The sequence below is a fragment of the Lemur catta genome, chromosome 2 (assembly GCF_020740605.2).
Source record: "Lemur catta isolate mLemCat1 chromosome 2, mLemCat1.pri, whole genome shotgun sequence".
NCBI classification, from domain to species: domain Eukaryota; kingdom Metazoa; phylum Chordata; class Mammalia; order Primates; family Lemuridae; genus Lemur; species Lemur catta.
In genome coordinates, this window is record NC_059129.1 from 43566185 (window position 1) to 43591274 (window position 25090).

The 25090-nt window shown below is 50.9% G+C and overlaps 1 protein-coding gene and 2 pseudogenes across 1 annotated transcript; 1 reads left to right on the top strand and 2 right to left on the bottom strand.

The window, feature by feature from the left end:
- Positions 1 to 796: 796 nt before the first annotated feature.
- Positions 797 to 1177, bottom strand: LOC123632072 (annotated as a pseudogene).
- Positions 1178 to 2421: 1244 nt separating this feature from the next.
- Positions 2422 to 2967, top strand: LOC123631964 (annotated as a pseudogene).
- A 12917-nt stretch (positions 2968 to 15884) lies between these two features.
- BAK1 (BCL2 antagonist/killer 1) lies at positions 15885 to 22397 on the bottom strand. The gene is made up of 6 exons (XM_045543504.1): positions 22143 to 22397; positions 20053 to 20153; positions 19088 to 19223; positions 18595 to 18738; positions 17317 to 17497; positions 15885 to 17187 (listed from the first exon to the last, which is right to left on the bottom strand). Exons 2-6 carry the CDS (start codon positions 20120 to 20122, stop codon positions 17083 to 17085), a joined length of 636 nt encoding a protein of 211 aa, XP_045399460.1. The 5' UTR covers positions 20123 to 20153; positions 22143 to 22397; the 3' UTR covers positions 15885 to 17082.
- Between the last annotated feature and the right edge of the window lie 2693 nt (positions 22398 to 25090).

Below are 25090 nucleotides of genomic sequence, written 5' to 3' on the forward strand. Positions count from 1 at the left end.
AACCAAACAGAAGAAACCTAATTGCTATGCTCTCTTCGACAGACAGCACATATGCTAAAACTGAAACTTAACTGCTCACTAAGATAACAAGCTCCGAGGTCTAGTCTGACACCTCCCGGGAGCTCTCCAACCCCTCAAACTTCCCAGAACACGCGAGAGGGGGAATGAGCAAGGGCCCAGGGCTGGTAAGAGACTGCAGCTAAGCCAGCCTTCCAGGGGCTGCGCGCGGTGGCTCCCGCCGGTAAATCCCAGCACTTTGGAAAGCCCGGGCTCGCTTGAGGCCAGGAGTTCGAGGAACGGCAGGTAAGCCTTCCGCGAGCGCGGCGGTGGGTCGGAGGAAAGTCCCAGCCGAGCGCCCGCGGGGCCGTTCCGCAGCTTCCCGCCTGCCTATCGCAAGCCACGGCCACGTGCGCGACGCCACCGGCTCCCGCTTGCCCGCTGTGGCCCACGGTCATGCCACCACCTGCTCCGCGAAGGATGAGCAGGGCTGGGGACGTGAGGAGGGGGACGTAGGGCCCGAGGAGAGTCGGTGGGGTCGCGCCGCGGCGGTCCGGGCACCGACGGCCCCGGGCGTGGGGAGGTACAGCCGGCGGGGGACCCGGGACCCACTGCCCGCTCACCGCGGGCGCCGGCGGCACGGTCAGATTTTATGTGGATTATCTTTCTTTTTTTTTTTTTCTTAAATATGTTCTGTATCAGTTTATTGATAATGTCAATAATTTAGACACTTTTTAATATGACATCACATTTAATTATATCAATTTTCCACCAACCCACAAAAGCCATTTAGTGATGATTATATTGGCCATTTCCACTGATTGACGGGAGGCTCTTCCACTAACGGCTCCCATGGTTTCCACTGCATCATTTTTCTTGCCAGACTTAGCTCACGTTCAGCCTGAAGAGTCACCTCTTCTATTTAGCCACCCTGACGCTGGTCCTCTAATTTTTTAGCATCTGGTTCCGCTTTAACCATAGCCAGCTTTTCATTAGTAATCTGTTCTGTATACTTTCTATATGCTGCATTTTTAGGGATTTGCTCAAGAACATCAAGAACCTTTGTATACGATATTCTTAGCCTCTCGTGTAGACTCTCACAGACAGCCAGTCCCACAAGGCCAGCAGTCTGCCCCAAAACAAACCATGATTGATGCTGTTTCTTATGATTTCCACGCATCCACCAGGCTAAGAAAAGCAAAAGCACAACCCCCTGGCTAAAACTAGTCTAAAGCCAGGTAGCTACTCTGTCTCGCCTGTTCAGATCCTTTTTTCTGCATCTCTGAGGGATGCCACTAACCTGGTCACCCCTAAGGGCAGTGCAGAACGAGACCCCAAAAGGCACTATCGAGCCCGTGCCAGTTAGGGCCACCAGCCATGGAAAGAGGGGCTGTTGGACGGATTCTACCCCCGCAGTCTAACCTCCAAAAATGACCTCCATTCGTCCTGAATTATCTTTCAAAATACTTTCCCCATGGTATTTACTGTTGGACATCTGAAGAAACATAGAAGAAAAAACACCAAAAACATTAGTACCACCGTAATATTCTGAAATAAAAAAACTTTTGAAATTAAAAAAATCACTGTTTATTGTGATTAAAAAACAAGCAATCCTGGGCAAAGTGCGGTGGCTCACGCCTGTAATCCTAGCACTCTGGGAGTCCGAGACCAGCCTGAGCAAGAGTGGACCCGTCTCTACTAAAAATAGAAAAATTAGCCGGGTGTGGTGGCACCGGTAGTCCCAGCTACTCGGGAGGCTGAGGCAGGAGGATCACTTGAGCCCAGGAGTTGCTGTGACCTTGGCAGACACCATGGCACTCTAGCCCTGGCAACAGAGCCAGACTCTGTCTCAAAAAACAAAAACAAAAAACAAAACAAGCAAGTGTACTCTTAATTGACAGAATCACTACTATTAACATTTTAGTGAATTTTATTCCAATAATTACCTACACATAGGTTGATTCTTTTGTGTTTTTGTGATCACTAATTTTCCCACTTAATGTTGTCATGTAAGCCTCCTCCTCCCCTTGTATGGTGTCACGCATTGTGACAGCCCATTAACTGGATTATTGTTGTTTATTTATTCATTCCATATAAAATCTATGCCTGGATCGAGCCAGAGAAGCATTGGCCTTCCATAGAATGGCAGTCACTGAATTGTGCCTCAGTATATCCTCGGAGAAGTGCTGTGGAGCTTGCCACTGATTTCATCTCTCCAAGGAACTGGAGGCTGATTCTCATTTATCACACATCCCCTCTACAATTACCCAAGAAAGTTCTTATGGTCTTGCTACCAAGAATAGTTCGATTTTTGTGGGGCAGTAGGTTAGTTTTTAGCCTATAGACCCTGAAAGCTTTCACTATGAGTTGAGCTGAGTTGGCTTAAAGAAAGCTTAGAGCAACTTTCGGCCGGAGCCGCCATCTTCCAGTAATTCGCCAAAATGGCGAACACAAAGGGAAAGAGGAGAGGTACCCGATACATGTTCTCTAGGCCTTTTAGAAAATACGGAGTTGTTCCTTTGTCCACAAACATGCGAATCTACAAGAAAGGTGATATTGTAGACATCAAGGGAATGGGTACTGTTCAAAAGGGCATGCCCCACAAGTGTTACCACGGTAAAACTGGAAGAGTCTACAATGTTACCCAGCACGCTGTTGGAATTATTGTAAACAAATAAGTTAACGGCAAGATTCTTGCCAAGAAGTTTGAGCACATTAAGCACTCTAAGAGCCGAGATAGCTTCCTGAAACGTGTGAAGGAAAATGATCAGAAAAAGAAGGAAGCCAAAGAGAAAGGTACCTGGGTTCAGCTGAAGCGCCGGCCTGCTCCACCCAGAGAAGCACACGTTGTGAGAACCAGTGGAAAGGAGCCCGAGCTGCTGGAACCTATTCCCTATGAATTCATGGCATAATAGGTGTCTCACACTTTGTGAGAAGCAGTGGAGAGGAGCCTGAGGTGCTGGGACCGGATCCCTGTGAATTCGTGGCGTAATAGGCATAGCACACTTTGTAAGAAGCATAAGGAAGGGACCTTGAGCCTTGCTGGATGGAACCTATTCCCTGTGAGTTCATGGCATAGGAGACAAAACTAATAAAAGACCCTGGACTCAAAAAATGTTTCTCTTCATTGTGTAGAAGTATGGTGACCCCTTCCCCAAAGAAATACTTAAAGCAAAAAAAAAAAAAAAAAAAGAAAGCTTAGAGCAAATCTTGTAGGGCAAGGATATACAATGTGCTTTTTTGTTTTTTGTGTTTTGTACTGCAAGTCCCACTCCTGGCCCCCTCCGATTTTTGCTATCTTGTTTTCTCTTTGCCTTGTCTTTCTTGTTTGTTTTCAATATATTTTATCTTGGTTTTTGGTTTAGGCCTCTGTAAACCCCTCATGTCCTTTTGAAAACAAGTTTGCTCAGCCATTTTCCTACTGTTGGAATAAACCATCCTAATTTTTAGCTAATTGCCCTCAAACTGCTCTGACAAAATGTATGTTCTTATATAAAAGTTAAGTAACCATAAAAGGCAGGGCTTGGTGAAAGAATTCTCCCAGGAAGGAGGGCTGTACAAGCTCAGGGAGAAACTCATGTAGAAGCTCAAGGGGAACAGGTAGAAACAGTCAAGTTTCTATGTGAGCTAAAATAAAATTTTAAGACTCACCGCCCCCCCCTCTGCCACCACTGGCTGACTAAATGGACCCCCTCATGGCCAAAGGAATATCCTAAAACTAAATTGCCTGCCAGGAGGAAGTCAGAAATGCCTTATCATGCCCCCCTCCCTTCTTGGAGACATCCTTGGTAACCCATTAACAGGCCTAAGGGTATGCAAGACAAACCTGCAGGTCCTCAGTTTACACAACAAATCTATGTCTGTTGGCTTGTCTCTGATTAACAGCTCCTATGTTAAAACAGTCCAAGCCTTTAGACAAAGCTTCATGTCTTTAACCAATTACAAGCCAAAGAATCTTCAAACCCACCTATAACCTGTAAGCCCCATCCCCTCACCCCTCCCACCCCCCAGATGGCCCACCTTTTCCGGCCAAACCAACGAATACCTCCCAAGTACTGATTTATGACTTTACCTGTAACCCCTGCCTCCCTGAAATATATAAAACCAAACTGTGACCCAGCCACAGCGAGTCCACTTGCTCAAGGCCTCTTGGGCATGGCTCTGGGTCATGGTCCTCAAATTTGGCTCAGAATAAGTCTCTTTAAAATTATTTTACAGAGCTTACTTTTTTTTTTTTGAGACAGAGTCTCACTCTGTTGTCTGGGCTAGAGTGCCGTGGTGTCAGCCTAGCTCACAGCAACCTCAAACTCCTGGGCTCAAGCAATCCTCCTGCCTCAGCCTCCCGAGTAGCTGGGACTACAGGCATGCGCCACCATGCCTAGCTAATTTTTCTATATTTATTTTTAGCTGTCCATATAATTTCTTTTTATTTTTAGTAGAGACGGGGTCTCACTCTTGCTCAGGCTGGTCTCAAACTCCTGAGCTCAAACAATCCACCCGCCTAAGCCTCCCAGAGTGCTAGGATTACGGGAGTGAGCTACCGCGCCCAGCCTATTTTACAGAGTTTGGCTTTTTTGCCATTGACATCTATGAGGGTGAATATCTTCAGAAAACATTTGAAAGCAGAAAGGACTATTCACAGTTGCTTCTGTTTAAATTAATTTTCAATTTATTAACAGATCTTCTTAAGTTTTTAAATTTAACTTGCATATCTACCCCCCAAAATAACTTGCATATCCTGATATTATATTTAGAAGTCTTACAAATTTTATATAAAAATAAGAGCAATAATTTGTTCTTTGATTAATGCTCAATTAGCCCATGGGCTTGACATATTAAATTTGCTTGAACATTACTCATAGCATTTACAAACTTAGTTAATTAAATTCTCTTCAATATTTAAACTACATGTACAAATTTAATATACTTGATTTTTTTCCCAAGCACTTCAGATTCCTCATAAGACAAATTTACAAGGCAAACAAGAAAAGTCTTAATCATGTAAATAATTCTCATCAACCTAATCATTCAGACTTTTAAATCTGGCAAATCAAGTTATCTTAAAGATTCCATTACTGTTTATGAGCATAATCAAATTAGCTTATACCTTTCAACTTCAAATCACAAGTCCAAAATAAATTACAGAATTCAATTTGAAATCACAAGACTCAACTGCCTGATTCTCTAATATGCTCAATTCTTTTAAATATTGTAGACACATTAAGAAATATACTCACTTGACCAACCTTAAAAAAAAAAGAAATATGCACACAGAATATCTCACCTTCCCAAAATCTCTTCCCTAACCTTTACATAAAAGAAGTAACATTATGCCTGGCTCAGTGGCACATACCTATAGTCCCAGTTGCTAGGGAGGCTTGGGCGCAGGAGTTTGAGGCCAGCCAGGGCAACACAGCCAGACCCTGTCTCTAAAAAAAACAAATAATGTTATGGATTTGTTTTTATTTAATCATTTCTATTTTCCTTCCCAAGGTGGTAGAGTAAAATACTTTCTATTCATATTTTTCTTATTGATTTGCACTACAGCTAAAGAAAATCGTCATAATTAACCTTCTAAATGTAAACTTAGGTTTAAACAAAAGTAATACATTTATTAACTATATTATTTATCTAGACAAAGAAGCAAGATTAACACAGTAGAGAGAATGATGCAATTAGTTACCTTCACTACGATGTTCTCTTTTCTTTAGCGTACTTTTATTTTGCTTCTACCTATACTTTTTTTTGCTTCATCTGTAGAATGGGCCTGTCTTAGAGAGCTGTGCAACCAGCCAAGATCAGATGTGTGTCACAAGTGTAATAACGTAACACATGTCCATCCCTCCTTCCTCCTTTCCCAGTGCCACAACCTTTCCTCCTCCCTCAGAACTCGGACTAATGTTGAGAAACTCCAGGGTCTCTTTTTCTTCCAAAGTTGGGGGAGGGCATATCTGGGGGGCAGTTTTGTGAAAAGGAAGACAAATGTCTTTCTCTGGAGAGGCACCCCTCTCCTTAGATGCCTCCACTGTCCACAGTAGAGTTTTAAAAGGATTTATTACTTTTAAAAATAGGGATGGTGTGTACACCTACACCTGTCCCTTTTGTTTAAAGGATATGTTAAGGATTCTAAGAAAAACAAACATTTAAAAAGAAAATCTGTAAAATCAAACTGCATGACTGGGAAAAGAAAAAAATAAAAAATTAAATTTAAAAAAATAAATAAAAAAGAAAATCTGCTTAAATAACTTGATTTATTATTTAAATTAAATCAGTTAAGACTCATTTAGTTATTCAAAGAAAAGAAAAATTAGCCAATCCATTAGTCAATCAACAATAGCGGTAGATAACTTGTCTTTTTAAGTTCATAGGTATTCCAATCAAGAGACACATCTAGACCTGATGTGGATCACAAGATCCTGGACTCTCAGCCTAATGTCAAGATTGGATGAGTCTTTTAGGGGTTCTGCAAAGGGAATGAGCGTATGCTATGTGTAGGGAGAACATAAGTAACTGTGGCCAGAGGACAGATGGTGGTGGATTGATTGCATTGATGCCTCCAATTCTTCACCCCTCCCTGTATCCACACCCTCTTCCCCATGAATTTGCAATTTCTTTCATAACAGAAGCAGAGACTATTTCCCCACCCTCTTGAAGAAGCTGAGTTTGGCCATGTGACTGGTTTTGGCAATTATGACATTAGCAGATTTGACACAAGTAGAAATTCAAAAGTGAACCCAGGCAAGAGCAGCCATGTTATGGAAAGTTTGATTTGGGGAGAAGGAAAGGGAAGTTTATCCATTTGGAGCAAATTAGGAGGAGAATGAAGACTCTTGTTTGAAATGCCATGGTCCTCCTTCTGAACACAAGCACAGAGCTTTTAAAGGTTCTGATCAATCCCATCTTTAGCTAAGACAATCTCATGACCTCCTCCCAGATTAATCCCATCTTCGGTTAAGATGATCTTGAGACCTCCCCCTTTGCCCGTCACCCCCATTAATCCCACCTAGGCCCAGAAAATTCCCTTGAGCCATCTCCTGTGGCACAAAGAACAAAAGATATTCCCCTGCCCCTCCTGACCACTGGCCTGAGGCAGGGATGCAGGTCCTAGTTCTCCAAAAGGAGTGGGGGTACATGCTTCATATTTGGCCATGCATAAAGAAAACTAATTAACCAAATAAATAAATGAATAAAAACCAAAAGGAGTGGGGGATGTTTTAAAGAGACATAAAATATCTTTGCTGTTTTTTCAAGCCATTTCTTCTGTTACATATTTTCCCCATCAATATTACTCTTCCATATCTATGGGAGGAGGGGCAACTACTCTGTTACAGCTTGAAGAAAAGGAACAGAAGTTTATTAATTTGTTTGTCTGTTTGTTTGTTTTTTAGACAGTCTCGCTCTGTTGCCCTCAGTAGAGTGCCGTGGCATCAGCCTAGCTCACAGCAACCTCAAACTCCTGGGCTCAAGTGATCCTCCTACCTCAGCCTCCCGAGTAGCTGGGACTACAGGCATGCGCCACCATGCCCGGCTAATTTTTTCTATTTTTAGTAGAGACGGGTTCTCGCTCTTGCTCAGGCTGGTTTTGAACTCCTGACTCAAACGATCCACCCGCCTCGGCCTCCCAGAGTGCTAGAATTACAGGTGTGAGCCACTGCACCCAGCCAAAAGTTTATTAATTTGACATCAGATGAGGGGGGCAGCAGACTAGCAGCTTAAAGACTGCCATTCCTGACTTTAAGCAGAAATGCAGGGCTTTTTAAAAGGGGGGTTTTCGGTGGTTGGGCTTGGGTCTACCGTCACCTGTGACTTCAGGCCATTGTTGCTTAACAATAATTGGTGGTTTGAGTTGGCCTTATCTCCAGTGACATGGTCTTGTGACCCTTGTGACCCTTGTCTGGACAATTCTGTTGAGCCAGCTCTTGTGATTTAAGATACTAAAAAACAAACAGCAAAGAACATTTTGCTGCCCCTTTGATTACTGGCCTTGGTCAGGAATGCAGGTTTTAATTCTCAAAAAGGGTAGGGGGTTTTAAAGAGACAACTTGTAAAACATTTTGTTGCCCTTTTGCAGACCTTTACCTCTGTGACAGCCATGCCTGGCCCAGATCAGTAGAATTGCCCAGGTGAACCACTGATTGTAAGAACTAATAAATGGCTGTTTTAAGTTACTACGTTTTGGAATAGTTTTGTTACACAGCAGTAAGTACCTGATACATGGTTATTGTGTGTGTGGACACACATTTGAAAAAGGGATTGGATAGCACTCTGGGAGGCCAAGGCTGGAGGATTGCTTGAGGTCAGGAGTTCAAGACCAGCCTGAGCAAGAGTGAGACCCTGTCTCTACTAAAAATAGTAAATGATTTGGACAGCTAAAAATATATATATATAGAAAAAATTAGCCAGGCATGGTAGTGCATGCCTGTAGTCCCAACTACTTGGGAGGCTGAGGCAGTAGGATCACTTGACCCCAGGAGTCTGAGGTTGCTGTGAGCTAGGCTGATGCCATGGCACTCTAGCCCAGGCAACAGAGTGAGACTCTGTCTCAAAAAAAAAAAAAAAAAAAAGGGATTGGAAAAGGACTACACAAAATATTGAGAAAAGTGAATTATGGTGATTTTTAGTTTTTTTCTCATTTTCCCTAATGTGTTTCCCAGTTATAATAAAAGAAAGCAGAGTAACATAAGGGTAGAGATCATGGGCTTCAGAAAAATCACAGTCTCTAGATTAAAACAGTTTTGAGTTAAAATCCTGGATCATCACTTACACTCTAGGAGAGTTGCTTAGCCTCTCTGAACCTCAGGTTCTTTTTGTTTTACTTTTTTTTTTTTCCAAAATCAAATGTGAACAAGTAAACCTCAAGTTCTTTATCTGCTAAATAGGCATACTTCATAAACTTGTGAAAATTAAATAAGACAAAATATGTAAGGGTGTAGTACAGTACCAGGCACATAATAAAAACTCTATAAGTCCCAGCTATTTTCTTTCTTTTTCTTTTTAATTTTTTTTTTTTTTTTTTTTTAGAGACAGGGTCTCCCTCTGTCTCCCAGGCTAGAGTGCAAGTGGCATAATCATAGCTCACTGCAGCCTCAAACCCCTGGGCTCAAGTGATTCTTCCACCTCAGCCTCCCAAGTACCAGGGACACAGGTGCACACCACCACACCTACCTAATTTTTAAATTTTTTGTAGAAAGGGATCTTGCTATGCTGCCAGGCTGGTCTTGAACTCCTGGCCTCCTCAGCCTCCCAAAGAGCTGTGATTACAGGTGTGACCACCACACCTGGCATACTTTGTTTTTTGGTTTTTTTGAGACAAGATCTTGCTCTGTTCTCTGAGACTAGAGTGCAGCAGCAGCATCATAGCTCACAGCAATCTCAAGCTCCTGGGCTCAAGTAATCCTCCTGCCTCAGCCTCCCAAGCAGCTGGGACTATAGGCACATGCCATTACCCCCAGCTAATTTTTCTATCTTTAGTAGAGATGGGGGCCTCACTCTTGCTCAGGCTGGTCTCAAACTCCTGAGCTCAAGGGATCCTCCCACCTCGGCCTCCCCCAGTGCTAGGATTACAGGCGTGAGCCACCATGCCCTGCCTGAGATTCCTGCCTGAGATGCTACAGCACTCTACTCAGGGCAACAGAGTTAGATTCTGTTTCAAAAAAAAAAAATCTCAGTTGCCTTTATTTGCAATTGCAGAATCAGGCAACACTTCATTCCATAAAAATAGAACAAGTGTTCTAGGCTGTGCATGGTGGTGCATTCCAGTAGGCCCAGCTACTTGGGAGGCTGAGGTGGGAGGATCAATTGAGCCCAGGAGTTCAAGGCCAGCCTGAGCAACATGGCAAGATACAGTCTCTAGAAAAATAAAATTAAAAAAAAAAAGAATAAGTGTTCCAATGAGCTGAGCAGAAGAGGTTGGCTTTATAGACAGAGAAGAGCTGAAGTAAGCAGAAACAAAGAATAAAGAATGTATTAAGTTACTTTTCAAAGCTACTTTTGCTTGTAAGGTGGGGAAAGGGAGACAAAACAATTGATAAAACTGATCAGTTAACATCAAGTTATTGCAGGCTCCCTTTTTTGTGTAAGGATTAAAGCAGAGGGAGTTTCATCATCATGCCATTGAAGATTTAAGCTGGCCTGTTTGGGAAATTGGCTGTTATCTCTCTGTCCTTACTTCTCAGAAGGTCAGAGAACAACTTAGTTTAGGTTTGGGGATGTGGAACTTTGGCATGAGTGACTCCATCTTGACTTTTAATCTGGGTCTGTTGGGGCCTAATCCAGAAGCTTAGTCTAAAACATTAGCCTCCTATAATTTTTATTTAACAAGTGAAATGCTCTTTCTAACTGAACATTGCCGTTAACTGGCCAATGAGTTGATAGGATCCTAAGGGGCCCTGGAGGTGAGAGGAGGCAGAGACTGGCCCAGAGGGAATTCGCATTGGATGGTGAGGGATGGAGTAGCAGTTGGAAACAATGAAAGGAGATGGGTCAGGGAGACAATCTAGGAGAGAAGCAGATCCTGTGAAATGTAGTATCAGTTGGAGTGGGGGGAGCTCTGATATTTAGAATTTTTTTTACAAATGGGGTCTTCCTACGGATGGTTGCCCAGGCCGGCCTCAAACTCCTGGGTGCAAGCAATCCTCCTGACTCAGTAGCCCACGTAGTTGAGACTATAGGCACGTGCCACCCCACCTGGCTAAGAAGCTTTGGAGAATCCAGAGTGGTGCCTGGACCATCTGGCTGCAGGGACAGGGCCTCCCTCTGTTACCCAGGCTGGAGTAAGACAAAAGTCAGAAAAGCCAGATGCCTTCTCCTCCATGGCCAGGTAGGCTCCCTGAGGGTAGAGCCTTTAATGCTGCAGTGCTCCCATCAGGGAAGGTGAGGAGGAGGTGAATGGAATGAATATAGTGGATCTAATGGATTTCAACTTGGGATAAAGACGCTGTTTTGTGAAGCCAGTTTGGTGGTGGTGGTGGTGTGCTGGGGAAGGTTTAAACTGGGTGGTGTAGGTTTAAGACCAGAGTCCACGGGGGTGGCGGCTTAGCTGAAAGTCAAAGTACCCTCCCGGGTTTCGGCACTAAATGTAAGGTTTTTTGGATTGGCCGGCACCAGAGAAAGAAAGAGGAGCATAGTTGAAAGGGATAAGTAAAGAGGCTTTATTGGAGTGCTCCTGGGTGAGGGTAACGAGTCCCAAGAGAGGGACCAGGGCAAGCTCCACGGGTCCCACGGAGTGGTACCAGGGAAGTCACCCTGCCCAGAAGTCTGAGTGGGCTTATATATGTTTTTAGGGCTGGGGGTAGGGGTTTCTTTGGCAGGAAGATTTATGGTGGGGAAAGCAAGGAATTTTCTGTTGCAGTTTTAGTGTGGGTACTGAGAAATAGGAGGGGCTGGTGGTATGTGTGACTCCAGGAACCGAGACCCTTATCAGGGTAACCATCCAGGTGTAGTCGTCCTTTAACTTAGCTGGGCCTTGCAGGCATTGTTCTCGGCAGGTCTCGTGGGCTTCTTCTTTTTCCATTAGGGAGGGGAGGGGTGCCTGCCACCGGCCTTATAGGTGGGACCCGAGGAAAGGCCATTACCAAAAAATCTAGAATGTTGAGAATACACTCCAAGGCCTTGGGAGTGGAAATGTGAAGTCAGAGATGGGGAGATGAGGAGTGAACAGACTACAGAAGCAGCTTCTGACTCAGGGCAGCCATGAGCAGAGAGAGTCCCAGCGGCTTGGGAGGACCCTGAGCAGCAAGGAAGGGAAGTTCATGTGAGACATGGACCTGAACCCTTCCTGCCCCACCCACTCTGCGCCCAGCTTTCCCTGCTCTTCCCTCTACAAGTTACTTTTCCACTGGACAAAACCCTTCTGGTTTCCCCCTGTCATTCCACACCATCTCACAGCCTGGGAATAGGCTGCATTGGGGAAAAAGAACACAAGGGGACCAGCAAGAAGAGAAGCAGCAGGGGTCCCCTGAGCCTCTTGTCATCCCATGGTTGGGCAGGGCAGCAGCATCAGGCCCACTTTGCAGTGTGCATTCCAGCGGAAGGGCCTTCCTGCCATCACTCAGCCTTTGTGTAGAGCTGGCATGAGAAAGCAGCCTTGTCAGTGGAAGAATACCTGGCTGCTTGGCACCAATTATGGTGCCAGTCCATTACAGGAGTTGTTTGAGGACACCAGCACCTGGACACCTGGGGCCTGTGGGTATCACAGTGTCCCCTGCTGGAAGAGGGGGTGATGGGGAGGGGAAAGTATGCATGGAATATTCAGAATAGTCCCTAGTCCCACAGTAAACTGAACTTGGGGGTGGCCCCTCTACCTGGAGACAATGGGGGCTCCTCCTAGTTAGCTCATTGTTCAGGCCACCCAGAATGAAAGTCCAAGGTCGTGTATGGGCAATCTTGCCCATCATACTGGGCATCACAGCCAGGGGAATCCCCCACCCCCTTACTAGGATAGCACCTGGCTTTAACCTGCCCATAGCCATTCTCACGCGCAGCCTGGAAATCTCACTCTTTTTCACCAGACACAGTAACTGATGTCTCTAAGCTCAGCCCAATGTTTCCTTGCCGTCCAAAATTCAGAAATGCTGGAAATGCCAAATACACCCTGCTTTTCCTCCATGTGGCCCACCTGAGACTTTAGTAAGACAATATTCCCACTCTTGAGGAAGCCTAACCATCTGCTGGGAATGGGAGAAGTTGCCCTCAGTGGGGTCAGAGGTCAGATCGCAGCAGGTCAGGTCAGAACATGAAAAGGTTGGTGAGCCCAGCTTCTATGCAGCCAATTATCCATCACAAAAGACTGCCAAGAACTTTACAGAGTTGGTTCATCTTACAATTTGATGGAGCAGACAGCTTTGGAAAACTGTCTTCATGTTGCATCCTCAGCCAAAGCTGTTTGGAAAAAAATCGAGTCATTGGGCACCAGGAATGATTCCAAGATTGCAAAGAAAGAGTTGAGATAAATGGGCTAAGAGGTATATTGACTCATACATCGATTCCAACAATCGATGCCCACTCAAATGTTACTCACCAGATGCCATACACACACTTAGCCACATGTACATTCAAACCCTCACAAGCATCCATTTGGTGCCTGCCCACATCCCTTGCCACATCCTATCCTGCAGATGAGGGCAATTCTGCGGTCTGAATCACTTCAGCTATGAAGTGACTTTTCTTCTAAAAGTCCAGTTTTTGCCTGTGTTAGTCCATCACCTGATCTTGTTCACGTGAGGCTGTCCCTTTACTGGATCATTCATACAATTTGCCAGGGATCTACTTCTAGTTATATAACATGCTTAATGGGCCAGATTGCTACTCTGTGTTCTTTCTGGTGGGCTGAATCCCCTCTCCCCAACATCTTACTTTTAAAACCCAGGAGTCTGGTGTTCACCTTTAACATGTCCAGCAACTAGTGAACACACCCCAGGAGAAGCTGGGTTTTCCTGATTCTGGTCCCTGACTTTTGGACACCTCCAGCAATCTTTGGTAATTCTGTTCTCTCTCTCAGCACACACACACACACACACACACACACACACACACGAGATTATAACTATCTATTCTACTCAGGTTGAATTAAATCCACATTTTACAAGTGTTTTAAATCAGGGGCCTCTATATCTGTGTATATAACTGGAGCAGGATATGGTGGTTTCATTAATATTAATTAATGGATCAATTTAAATTTATTTTAATGCTATTCAGATGACTAGGTCATAAAAACTTGTTCAAACAACTTATTGAGTAGTTTTAGGCAAAGAAAAGATTTTTTCGAATTAAAGGGTTTGGATGGGCACCCAGTGACCTAAAACATACTTTCTGCAGAGGAGGTAAAACGATGACACGAAGGTAAAACTGAGGCGGGGAGGGGAAATGGGAGGCTGCTGCGCACAAGCAACGGCAGGTATTTGCAGAACCCAGCAGGTGACACCTGAACGCTGCTCCTTCCCCACGGCTGGACTGACTGCGCCCAGTGGCACCAAGACTGTGAGGAATCCAGACGTATTTGGTGGAAACGAAGCCACAATTTCAGAAGAATCACAAATTTAGAGTAGAAATACGTTCTTTTTATTTAACTTCCTTAATCCCTGCAGAGCCCATCTGGTCCCCACAGTCCCTGGCTTATTTTGTCCAGCCTGGCTTATTTTCTCACCCCCTGGTTTTAGCAACTCCAGAACGCACTTGGTTTTAGAAACTTCATCTTAGCAGTAGAATAGGGGCGTGGAGGGGGCCAGGCTGGCACGGGCGGAGACCTTTTGCGGCTCCCCATGCCTTTCCGGATAGCGTTCCAACTCCTTAGCGGGGAAGAGAAACCACGGCGCCTGCCACTGCGCACTCGCCCTTCTTCCAGCCATGGAATCATCCGCTCTTCGCGCAGCGCCCCACGCTGTTAGCCTCAAAACCCCGAGTGCGCAGGAGGGACGCGGCAGGCGCTGCGCCGAGGCCCCGCCCACGAAAGGGCACGCTTGCGTGCGCGCCACGGCGGCCATCTTGGACTCGGGCAGCCCGCCCACCTCCAGCTGTCGCTCTGGGGGCGGAGAGGCAGTCCTGCACCCTCTGTCCCCGGTCAAGCCTATGGCCGGCTTGTGCTTGCGAGACCAACAGCCCCACACTCCCCTCCGGCCTCCACGTAAAACCTCGAGCCAGTATCCTGGTGGCAAATTATAGCTTCCTGGGCGACTCTGGGAAGGCACCTGTTTCTTTACCTGTAAAGTGGGAGTTTGAGCACCAACCATCCCCGCATCACAGTCACCATCCAATTGTTTGGGCCTTGATGATAAACTCAGCATAAAGCCTGGTACATAATATGTGTTCTATAAATGTTTGAGTTTTTCCTGCACGTTGCGTGGTGCACTGTAGCAACCACCTTCCAGCCACCACTGCCTGCAGCGCCGCCTTCTCCCTTTTCCATGACTGCTTCTGTGCCGGACTCTGAAGACCATGTGGAGGGGTGAGGGGCTTGGCAAGCCCACCCCAGCGGAGTGAAAGTGAAGGTGGAGTCCTCTTGGAGTTGAATGTGACCATTTTGGAAGTGTCAGAAACACAGACCGGGGTGCCCAGGATTGGAAAGACTGTGGATTTTGGAACACTGCAACGCCCCCATGCTTGTTATTTTTATCACCCCTGGCTGCATCCCGGTAGGGACTCCCATGCAGCATAAAACTCCTAGAATGAAAGCCCTGTGTGTGCTGGCTGTGGGGACATCGTGTCCCACGCAGAGCTAAGTGTGGGGGAGAAGGGCCTTTTGGCTCAGCGTGGGTGCTGGCTCCAGGGAGGGAGAGGAATTTAGGCCAGGCCTGAGGTGGCCTGTGCAGGTCCTCTGACATGTGCAGCTGCTCCACCAGCCCTGTAGCCAAGGCCCAGCAGTTCAGGGGCCCCAACTTCCTCCAGTCCTCTAGAGGAGTCTGGAGGCCCCGTGTGAGATTTTTTTTTTTTTTTGAGACAGAGTCTCACTTTGTTGCCCAGGCTAGAGTGAGTGCCGTGGCGTCAGCCTAGCTCACAGCAACCTCAAACTCCTGGGCTTAAGCGATCCTACTGCCTCAGCCTCCCGAGTAGCTGGGACTACAGGCATGCGCCACCATGCCTGGCTAATTTTTTCTGTATATATTTTTAGTTGTCCAGATAATTTTTATTTCTATTTTTAGTAGAGACGGGGTCTCGATCAGGCTGGTCTCGAACTCCTGACCTCGAGGGATCCACCCGCCTTGGCCTCCCAGAGTGCTAGGATTACAGGCGTGAGCCACTGCGCCCTGCCCCGTGTGAGATTTTATTCAGCACTAAGCCACGCTCCTCCACCCCCTCCTTCCCCCCCCCACATGCCAGGCACGCCCAGGTTCCCGCAGTCCAGCCTGAGGGAAAGAGAGGTAGCAGAGGATACAGAAATTACTAGGTGGGGGTGAGGGGATTACACAGTTTATTTCCAAACACACTCAGAGGATGGGGGGTGGCCAGCAGGCTCCATCTGCATCCCCTCCCTGCATTTGGCTTAATCAGGAATTCTCTCCCCTTACCCCCAACCCCCTAGGGCTGTGCAAGATAGAGAAGGCACTCTCACCCCCACCCTGAGGGGGGATCTAGGCAGGTGAGGAGCATGGGATAGAGTTCAAGTATTCACAGTTCCCTCATCCACAGCCCTGGATTACACTGTGCCCGGGGCATGAGGGAGGAGCGGTGGTGAAAGCCCTTCTCCCACTCAGAACCCCCCAGGTGAACTCCCTGATAATCAAGTCCTAAACCCTGTAGTCTGGATAAGGAGGGGCCTAAGCATGCCCCCACCCAAGGCCTCTGGGGATGGGGACGAGGGTCTTCACCTGCAGTGAAGTGGTTATAAGGGGAGACAAAGGGAGAGAACTGAGAGGACCTGGGGAGACAGGCTGCTGACCTGACTGATAAGTTCAGACGGCACCGGCCTGCATCCCCACCCCACACATGCCGGGCCCAGAATCCCTGAGAGTCCAACTGCAAAGGCAATATGGGGTGGGGGGAGTGGGAACAGGGAGAACTAAGCAGGACCTTGCCCCCCCCACTCCCAGCCAGTCCTGCTCCTGGGAGACATGATGCTTAGGGAGGGCCAGGACCATGCTAGAGTCCCAGTTTTCAGGCTCTGAACTTCTAGAAATGCTGAATCCTGGGGAACATAGGGTAGACCCAGTGGTCCCCATATCCCAGATGTCCTGGCCTTGGGCAGAGTGGTGGGCTTGGAGAGGAGGGGCTCTCCCAAGGGTATTATAAAAAGCTAAAACCATTAAAAACTTCCTGGGAGGCAGTAGCTCCCAGTCTCTTCCCACCCCCCCAAGTTACCAATCTCCCCAGTGCCCAGCACACGGGGCTAAGGGGGGGGGTCCCAGAGAGCTGAGGGAGGCTATGGGCCCCCTCTGACAGGATGGGTCCCAGAAAGGGGGCCCATTAGCACCATGCAATGTTGGGGCACCCCATGACTGACCCATGGGCAGGGGCTCTCCAAAGCTGGAGTGTCCCCTTGTTAAAGCTTCTGTACTCTTGAGGGGGGACCCCTGCAGGGGACGGGGAAGGGAGAAAGCTTGGCTTAAGTCCAGGCAGGGTCTCAGCTGGGACCCCAAAGGGCCCCCTCAGGAGTCATGAGTTGAAGAACCTTCGTACCACAAACTGGCCCAACAGAACCACGGCCAGAACCAGCAGCACGTTCCGGATGGGGCCATTGCCCAAGTCCAGGGCTGCCACCTGCCGGGAGAAACAGAGCGGTCATAAAGAGGCAGGATATACAGGCACCCCAGGGACGGGGTAGGGCGGGCTGGAAGATGGGCAGGCAGCCCAGCGGCAGGAAGGCCGTTGCTATCCTTGGGCACTCACCCAGCCGCCCCTCTGTGCGATCCACCGGGCGATGTAGTGATGCAGCATGAAGTCAGCCACGAAGCGGGTCACCTGGCCCAGGAAGCCAGTCAGGCCGCGCTGGTAGACATGCAGAGCCAGGCGGTAGCCGAAGCCCAGGAGAGCCACCACACGACCCCAGTTTATGCCACTCTCAAACAGGCTGCGGGCAGAGTGTCCATACTGTCAGTGGAGAGCCCCCAGGAGGCCCTTCAGCCTGCCCCCCCACCCTCTCCGAGCTGGAATCCTAGGTGGCTGAGCTGTGCATCAAGGCTGCGGAGGCTGCCTCAGCCTGGCCTCGATTTGGGAAGAACCTGGGTCTCTGTGAAAGGAGAAAGCTCAGGGCGTATGAGCCGCTGAGTGGGGACGTGGCCCCGAGGCTGCAGGTGCAAAGGGGCACAGACGGGGCAGAAGGCAGAACGAGTGGATGGAGGCAGCAGGGAGATTACCTGTGGGCGTTGCTGCTGGCCTGGCAGCCCGAGGGACAGCAGAGAGAAAAGGACAGAAGAGGAGATTAGGGCAGGTCCTGGAATCACAGTGGTGTGGGGGCTGGCCTCTAAGGATGTAGACTGGACATTTCAGTTCTGGGCACTAATTCTATCACCTATTCCTACCTTTACCTCCGGCTTCGCATCTACCCCAGCACTGACCTCTCTAACTTTGGCGGTGACAACACTAACATTTTGTAAGTGTGGCAACTGTTCTAAGCATATTTTCCCTATTTTACAAGCAAGGAGACAGAAGGCTAGGAAGTTTTACAAAGGCAGTAAGTGGCAAAGCTGGGATTTGAACCCAGGTATTCAGCATCTTTAACCACTACACCAGATTGCCTCTTGGATGCCAGATTATAGCAACTGGAAGCCACTTCCAGGAGCTGGCAGAGGTTGGCAACCTTGCTATCTCTGCGTGATATGTGGTTCCAAGTCGGATCTACAAAGGACAGCTGTGCTCCGTCTGGGCTAGGGAGCTCTGGGGGACATCCCCACCGCGGGGCCCCTCTCAAGTCCTCATCTAACACGTCCAGTCCTCGGTATCAGAGGTCAAAAGAGCTGCGAGCTTACACGCAAGATGAGGAATCTGGGACCCTGGAAGAGAAAGACAGGAGCCCAAGACCACATGTGAGTTAACAGCAGATGTCTCTGATGCTGACAGAGAAACGTGTCTCCCCACACTGGGCAGCTCGCTGCCCCGGCCAGGCATGGCACGGTGGTGACAGGACATCAGAGTGATCAGAGCCCACTGGGGAGACGGCCAAGGTACCTCGTGGCGATCTTGGTGAAATACTGGTAGGCGTTCTCTGCTGTGGGCTGCAGGTGCTGCAGCATGGCCTGGAACTCCGAGTCATAGCGCCGGTTGATGTCGTCCCCGATGATGGCAAGCTGTCGACCCACCTGCCCCGTGGTGCTGTAGGAGCAGGAGGGAGATGTGTGAGCAGACAGCTGGGCAGCCGGGGCTGAGGCCGGGCTCAGAGCAGAGAGGTTCTACCGAGCTGCCTCTGGCCTTGTGCACCCCTCCTTAGAGGTCCCCGACGGTGTGCTCAGACATGAGGGCTGGGCTCAGGAACACGGAGCAGGCATGTGTTAAAAAGGGTACAGCGTCCTGGACAGGTGTGACGGCCCAAGATGACAAAGGAGCAACAGTGAGAGAAGCACAAGACCCCCCAGGCCACGCCAGCTCCCAGGACCTGCAGAGACCCCACGTGAGCCTCTACCTCCCTAAAGATGTCCCTGTGGGCCCAGGAGCTGTAGCTCACCTGCTAGGTTCTAGGGGCAAGGTGTCCATCTCTGGGTCAGCGAGGGCAGCTGCCCCCTCGGCCTCCTGCTCCTGCTGATGGCGGTAAAAAACGTAGCTGCGGAAAACCTCCTCTGTGTCCCGGGCTACCTGCTCCTCTGAGGATCAAAGCTGGGAGTTAGGGAGGGAGGCTGGACCCTGGCAGCCCCATCCTTTTAAGTGGTTTGTTCTGCCTCAAGGCCACATCAGTCCTTGTTAATGGACAGAAATGTTCCTACTCCAGCTCCTCAGTTGACACCTAGTGCTTACTCTGTGCAGAGTGACTCCCGGCACTTTGCACTTGGCCCTCACAATGGGCCTGTGACGGCACAGGGTGTCTACGTGACGTGCGCAAGCCAGGAGGTAGTCCCAGGGATTTGGGCTCCAGAGTCTATTTTAGTGTGTCCAAGGTACCCAGCCCTTAGGGTTTAGGGAATGTGGGAACAAAATCTGAAATTGTAGCCTCAGGCCCAGAAGAGTCACGCGGGGAGATAGGGACAGACCTGGGACCTGAACCCCACGTCTAGGGAACAGCCTGTAGCGGGCCGTGCGCTCCCGCTTCCCCGGCCGTCCCCCTGGAGAGGGGAAGGAGGGCAGCCATCTTACTTCCTCCCTGCTCGGCAGACCTGACTGGGGGACAAGCCAGTTACTTCCTTATTTCTCCTGCCGCAGGGATACAACAGCCACGCCCCACTCTCCCCCTCCCCCCTGACCCCGCCCCCTCCCCTGGGATGGCATTGCGCCCCGCCCCGCCCCAGGCCCCTCCCCAGCCCAGACTCTGCCCCGCCCCCCTTAACCTTGACCAGAAAGACACTTTTCTCCTTTATCCCAAGGGGCGAACGGAGGCAGGAGAGCCGGCCCCTAGGTCCTGCGTGGCCCTTGCACTTCTGCTCTCTCCACAGACAGCCCTCCAGGGTAGGGGACGGTGAGGGGCGGGAAGACCCTTACCAGAAGTGGGAGGCGGGGCAGGCTCCCCGCACCCCTGCCCGGGAGGACCTGGGCCTTGCCCGGATGCCATTTTTCAGGTCTCAGTGGTGGGCAGCGTCAGCCTGTGGGGATGGGTGAGAAAAAGCAGAGATGGGGACGAGCAGGGGCCCCCGAGAGGTTGCCATGGCCACACAGGACGGGTCCCCCACTCCCAGAAAGACCCGACAGTCCTCTGGGACTTTTTTTTCTTACTCCGCCACCTTGGGTCCCTGTGGAGTCTGCTGGGAGGAAGCAGACCTTGAGCATTACACTGGCAATCCTTCAAGGGAGACGCATAAGAAAGGCGAGGCCGCCGACAGACTGAGGCTTCTGTACCTGTGTCCTCAGCGGCAGCCAGGGCCTCCAGCAGGGTGTGGCTGCAGCAGTGCCCTGGTGGCTCTCAAGTCCCGTCTCATATCACTCCTGGGCAAGTGAGGCTAGTTTCAGAGGCTGGGGGTTCTTTCAGCTGCTCTGGGGGCCTCCTGCACCGCACCCAGCACACGCTTACCGAAAGCTTGTCACCTCCAATGACCCATGAAGGCCCCACTTCCCCTTGGCCGGCCAGAACACACCTGTTTTCCAACTCAGGCCTGTTAGCCGCAAACACTTCCTGAGAGCCGGTGGTATATACTCCAACCACTTTTGAGTACTCTCCAGGTGATGAGCACCAAAAACTCAAATTTACCCAGCGAGGTAGGCATCATGCCCATTTCACAGGTGGGAAAAGTGAGGCACAGAGGCTAGTGCCTGAGGCCACATAGCTAGTCAGGGAAAGTTAAGTTGTTTGTTTGAATCTTCATGAGTCCACATAGTCAACACTCATTTAAGATTTGTTTTCCAGTGTGTGGACCTCAGAGGGTGGAGTTTTCCAGAGCAACTTTCCCCATTTCCCTCCTGCCTGTGCCCTCCCGACTCCTGCCTTGCAGTGAGCTGAGGAAGCCCTCAGGAGTCAGGGCCTTCTTCCCAGCCCCCCAGGCTGCTTCATGCCTCAGCCCCCCACCACACATCTGCTCTCCTGTCCTAGCCCCCGCTTTCCTCTGCCCCGTCCTGACCGCAGCCCCGATCTGCTGTGAATCCTTGACAGAGGGACTCTTTCCTGGATGTAAGCTGTTTCACTTTCAGTTTGCACGCCTTCCAGAGCCCCATTTCCCCCAGAGCTGCCTCCATCACCCTGGGGGGAAGCGTGCCTGCTCCTATCCCTCGGAAGGGTACAGCCCCACCCTGGGCGCCCCCAGGCCTGGGTACCCTCGCCTATGCTCCTCCCACTTAGGCTTGGGGCTACTTTTGAGCTCTCTAAGAATGGGTGGGGAAGGGGTGGACCACCTGTGTACTCAGCTCTCCACCCTTCCACCCTCTTAGGGATAGGGACAGAGCGAAGGCAGATCTTCCTCTCCACTTCTGGGAGCCAGGCCTTGTTTAAAGGCAGACCTTGCCCAGCACACCCCCACCCCGGCAGCTCCTTCCTAAACAAGATGCCCTTCCTTCTCCTCCAGTCTGCAAAACCCAGCACCCCTAGAGAGCAGGGCCAGAGGATGCTGACTGCATCCCCAACTCCCTCTACCACCACCCAAGGCTCCCCAGGGGAGCAGGCAGAGCCTCAGAACAGCCCCCAACACCAGCGGCCTATGCCGACCTGGGCCTACCCCCTCCCACCCGCACCCCCCCCCATTCAAGTGGCCTCACTTCCAGTAAGGGGAATCCACTCCATCCCTACCTCCTGGGCCCGTTCCCCAGAGAAACTTGCCTGGCTGGGCTTTAGACCCAGGCTAGGGATCCTGGGGCAGCAGGAAGAGGTGTAGAAGTTCTGTTCCTGCCCTTGACCTTGGCTCTGACCTCCACTCCCATCCCACAGACTGCTAAAGAACCCAGTTCTCATCGTTCTCTGGCATCCAAGGCCAGGGCGAGAGGGGAAGCTGTCTGGGGGACAGCCAGAGAGAGAGCAAGCCCCCAGCAGGGGATGGCGGACCTGCCCGGACAAGCCTCGAGGCTGCCCCCTCCCCCCAGCCGCCGGCGGGCTCCCCGGTGCACCTGGGGCTGGGGCTGCTGAGATGGGCAGGACCCTCCCAGCTTACCTGCCGGGATTCTGGCGCAACCTGGGATGGCTCAGCAGGGCCGAGGCCGGAGACCCCGAGGGGCTGGGTCTGCTCCCAGGGCCAGGGTACGGGCCCAGCTTCTGGGAATGGGCGTCAGTGCATTCCCGGCGTCTGGATACAGCCGCTGCTGGTCCCAGCTCGGCCTGAGGGACCCGCGAGGCTCCGGCGAACACAGAGGTGCCGGCGGCACCCGGCTCCAATCAGCTCCCTCTAGAGGAAGTCGCGCTGCGGCGGCCGGATGCGGATGCGCAGGGCAGGCCCCGGGAGCGGCTCCCGCCCCTTCCCCCGCCCCGCTCCCGGCCAGGCGGAGGGCTCTCTGCCGCCCGCCGCTTTTCGCATCCCTGATTCCCAGTCCTCATCTTCGTTCTTTCTTCCCTTGCATCAATCAGTGCCAGTACGACCTTAGGGTAAGGAAGTTTCTCGCTGGGTGCCATGCCCTTTAGCAACCACTGTCTCACCAGATGTTCTCAACACCCCCTGGAAGTAGGGGCTGTAGACTATGCCCATTTTATAGATGAGCAAACTGAGGCTCAAGTGGTTTAAAATACTCTCCTGTGGTCACTGACCTGGGTTCATAATCAGTTCTGTAGGCGCCTTGGGGAATAATACTAATAAACTGAGATTCAACCTGCATCTCAGACCTGTGTGATTCAAAATCCTGAAGGTGATTGGCCGGTAAACATTATATAAGCCGGGCGGTGGCCCACGCCTGTAATCCCAGCACTCTGGGAGGCCGAGGCGGGTGGTTCGTTTGAGGTCAGGAGTTCGAGACCGGCCTGAGGAAGATCAAGACCCCCATCTCTACTAAAAATAGAAAGAAATGATCTGGACAACTAAAAATATACATATATAAAAAAAATTAGCCGGGCATGGTGGCACACGCCTGTAGTCCCAGCCACTTGGGAGACTGAGGCAGGAGGATCGCTGGAGCCCAGGAGTTTGAGGTTGCTGTGAGCTAGGCTGATGCCACGGCACTCCAGGCCAGTTAACAGAGTGAGATGCATTCTCAAAACAAAAACAAAATCAGTGGGTGCTGTTTTACTTCATGAGTTTTAAAAAAGGACAACAACAACAACAACAACAACAACAACAAAAAACAGAAAAAAAAAAATAACTCAATGGAGTCTGGCTACCCCCAGACTCGTGCACTCCCTGCAAGCTGCAGGCTAACAGGGGGTCGAGGGGGGACAGAGACTGTGTCGGGCTGGGAATGTGCTAGAGGACAGAACAGGCCTAGAAGTGAGTGCAGAGCCCTCAACAGCCCCGGCCATTCTCAGGGTCCAGTTCCCTCCCAGCCTCCCCCTGCCCATCCCCGCCAGGCCTCTTGGGGCTCTCACAACCTCTCCTCCTCCTAGTCGCCCCCTGCCCCCAGCTGCCCCCAGGAGCCTCCCTCCCCTGCTTCACCAGCTCTGGCCTCTCTGCCTCCAACCAACTCCCCTCCCACCCCCATCTTTGCCTTCTAGAACTCCTGGAAGTTTCCAACTGGAGATTTCGATTTGAAAACTCTTCCCGTTCTTAAGCAGTTGGTCCTGGGGTGGCTGCTAGGGGATCCCAGTCAGGTCCCTCTCAGGATGGAAGCCCCAGCTCCAACCCCTCAGTCACGAATTTGGGGTCACTCCTCCATGTTCCGTGTTTTCCGTGGCCTGGTGGGGAGCAAGTGTAGCCCGAAGAGCTCTGACAAGCCCCTGGCGGGGGGCTTTGCACGGCCCTGGCAAGACCAGGATGCCCTCTCCCTGGTGAGGAGCCACCAGGCAGGCGTGGGGAGTGGGGAGCTGGGGCCATCTGCCAAGCTGCCCTGTGCCATGCCCAGGAGCTCCTCCCCCCAGCCATGGCACCATCCCTCGGGGCTGGGCATGGGGGACATGGGGGCTTCTACCCCCAGCCCCGAGAAGGTCTTGAGCGTCCTGGCCCAGCGTGTGCAGGTGAAGCTGGTCCTGCCCACAGGAAAGCAGGAGGTGCTGGGCAACCTGTCTGAGAAGGAAGAGGAGGAGACAGCAGGGGAGGTTACACGGGTTACAGGGGCCCCAGACAGGTGAGGGGCTGGGCTGTGGATGGGGGACCTGGGTGGGGCAGAGGCCTGGGAAGAGGCCTGGACCTAAGATGAGGGAATGCAAGTTGAGGGGCCTGGGAAAGGGAGAGCTTGCATGGGTGAAGGGCTGGAACAGGGCCTGGGTGGGGAGGGGCAGGGATGCAGGTGGGGAGGAGTCTGGAGAGGGGGTGGGGGTGGGGGAGTTGAGAGGTGGCAGCAGGGGACACAGAGGAGTCCTCCCACATGTCAGGGGCTGTAGATGGAGGCACCAAAGCTGAGAGGGGGAGGGGCTGGGGGGTGCAGAGGGAATGTGCCAGCATGGGCGGGGCTTCTGCTGCTCCCAGCTCCTGCAGGCCCACAGCCCTGCCTTCCCTGCCTCTCCCTCCTCAGTCCCCTCCCATTGGGCCTGGCGGCACCCCGCTGTGAAAAAGGCAGACCCGGCCCTCTATCTGCTCCCCAGCCCTCTCATCACCCTATTTGAGGGTAGGGATAGCCCCCCTCTTTGATGAAGACCCCAGGGGGCAGAGGAGGGGGCTGATGGGAGAGGAAGGCCGGAGGGGACCGAGCAGGCCCGTGGGAAAGCCTTGGGGAGGTTTTGGGGGTCTCTGGCACATCTCTGGGCCCCACCTGCCTGTCCCACCTGACTGTGCTTCGGGATTAGGGGCCAGTTTACCCAGGCCCTGGAGGTGGAGCAAGAATACCAGCAGAATGCCAGGCCCCGAGGCCTGCCACCGGGAGGAGGAGGAGGAGTGTCTGCTGGATGGTGAGTGGTGGCCACAGGCACAGGGGAGGCATCAGAAATGGAGCCTCTTCTTCTAGGACTTCTCAGGGGTGGAAGGCCTGGCAGGACACAGGACACAGTCAGAGGGACTGCTAGAGTCAGACTGCCTGGGTTCAA

Excerpts from the sequence above, each read along its gene's own strand:
- BAK1 (XM_045543504.1), bottom strand. The coding sequence starts at position 20,122 with ATGGCATCCGGGCAAGGCCCAGGTCCTCCCGGGCAGGGGTGCGGGGAG. Across the intron at positions 19,224-20,052 it reads TGCCCCGCCTCCCACTTCTG|AGGAGCAGGTAGCCCGGGAC; the intron begins GTAAGGGTCTTC and ends TTTGATCCTCAG. Across the intron at positions 17,498-18,594 it reads TTCACCAAGATCGCCACGAG|CCTGTTTGAGAGTGGCATAA; the intron begins GTACCTTGGCCG and ends CTCTGCCCGCAG.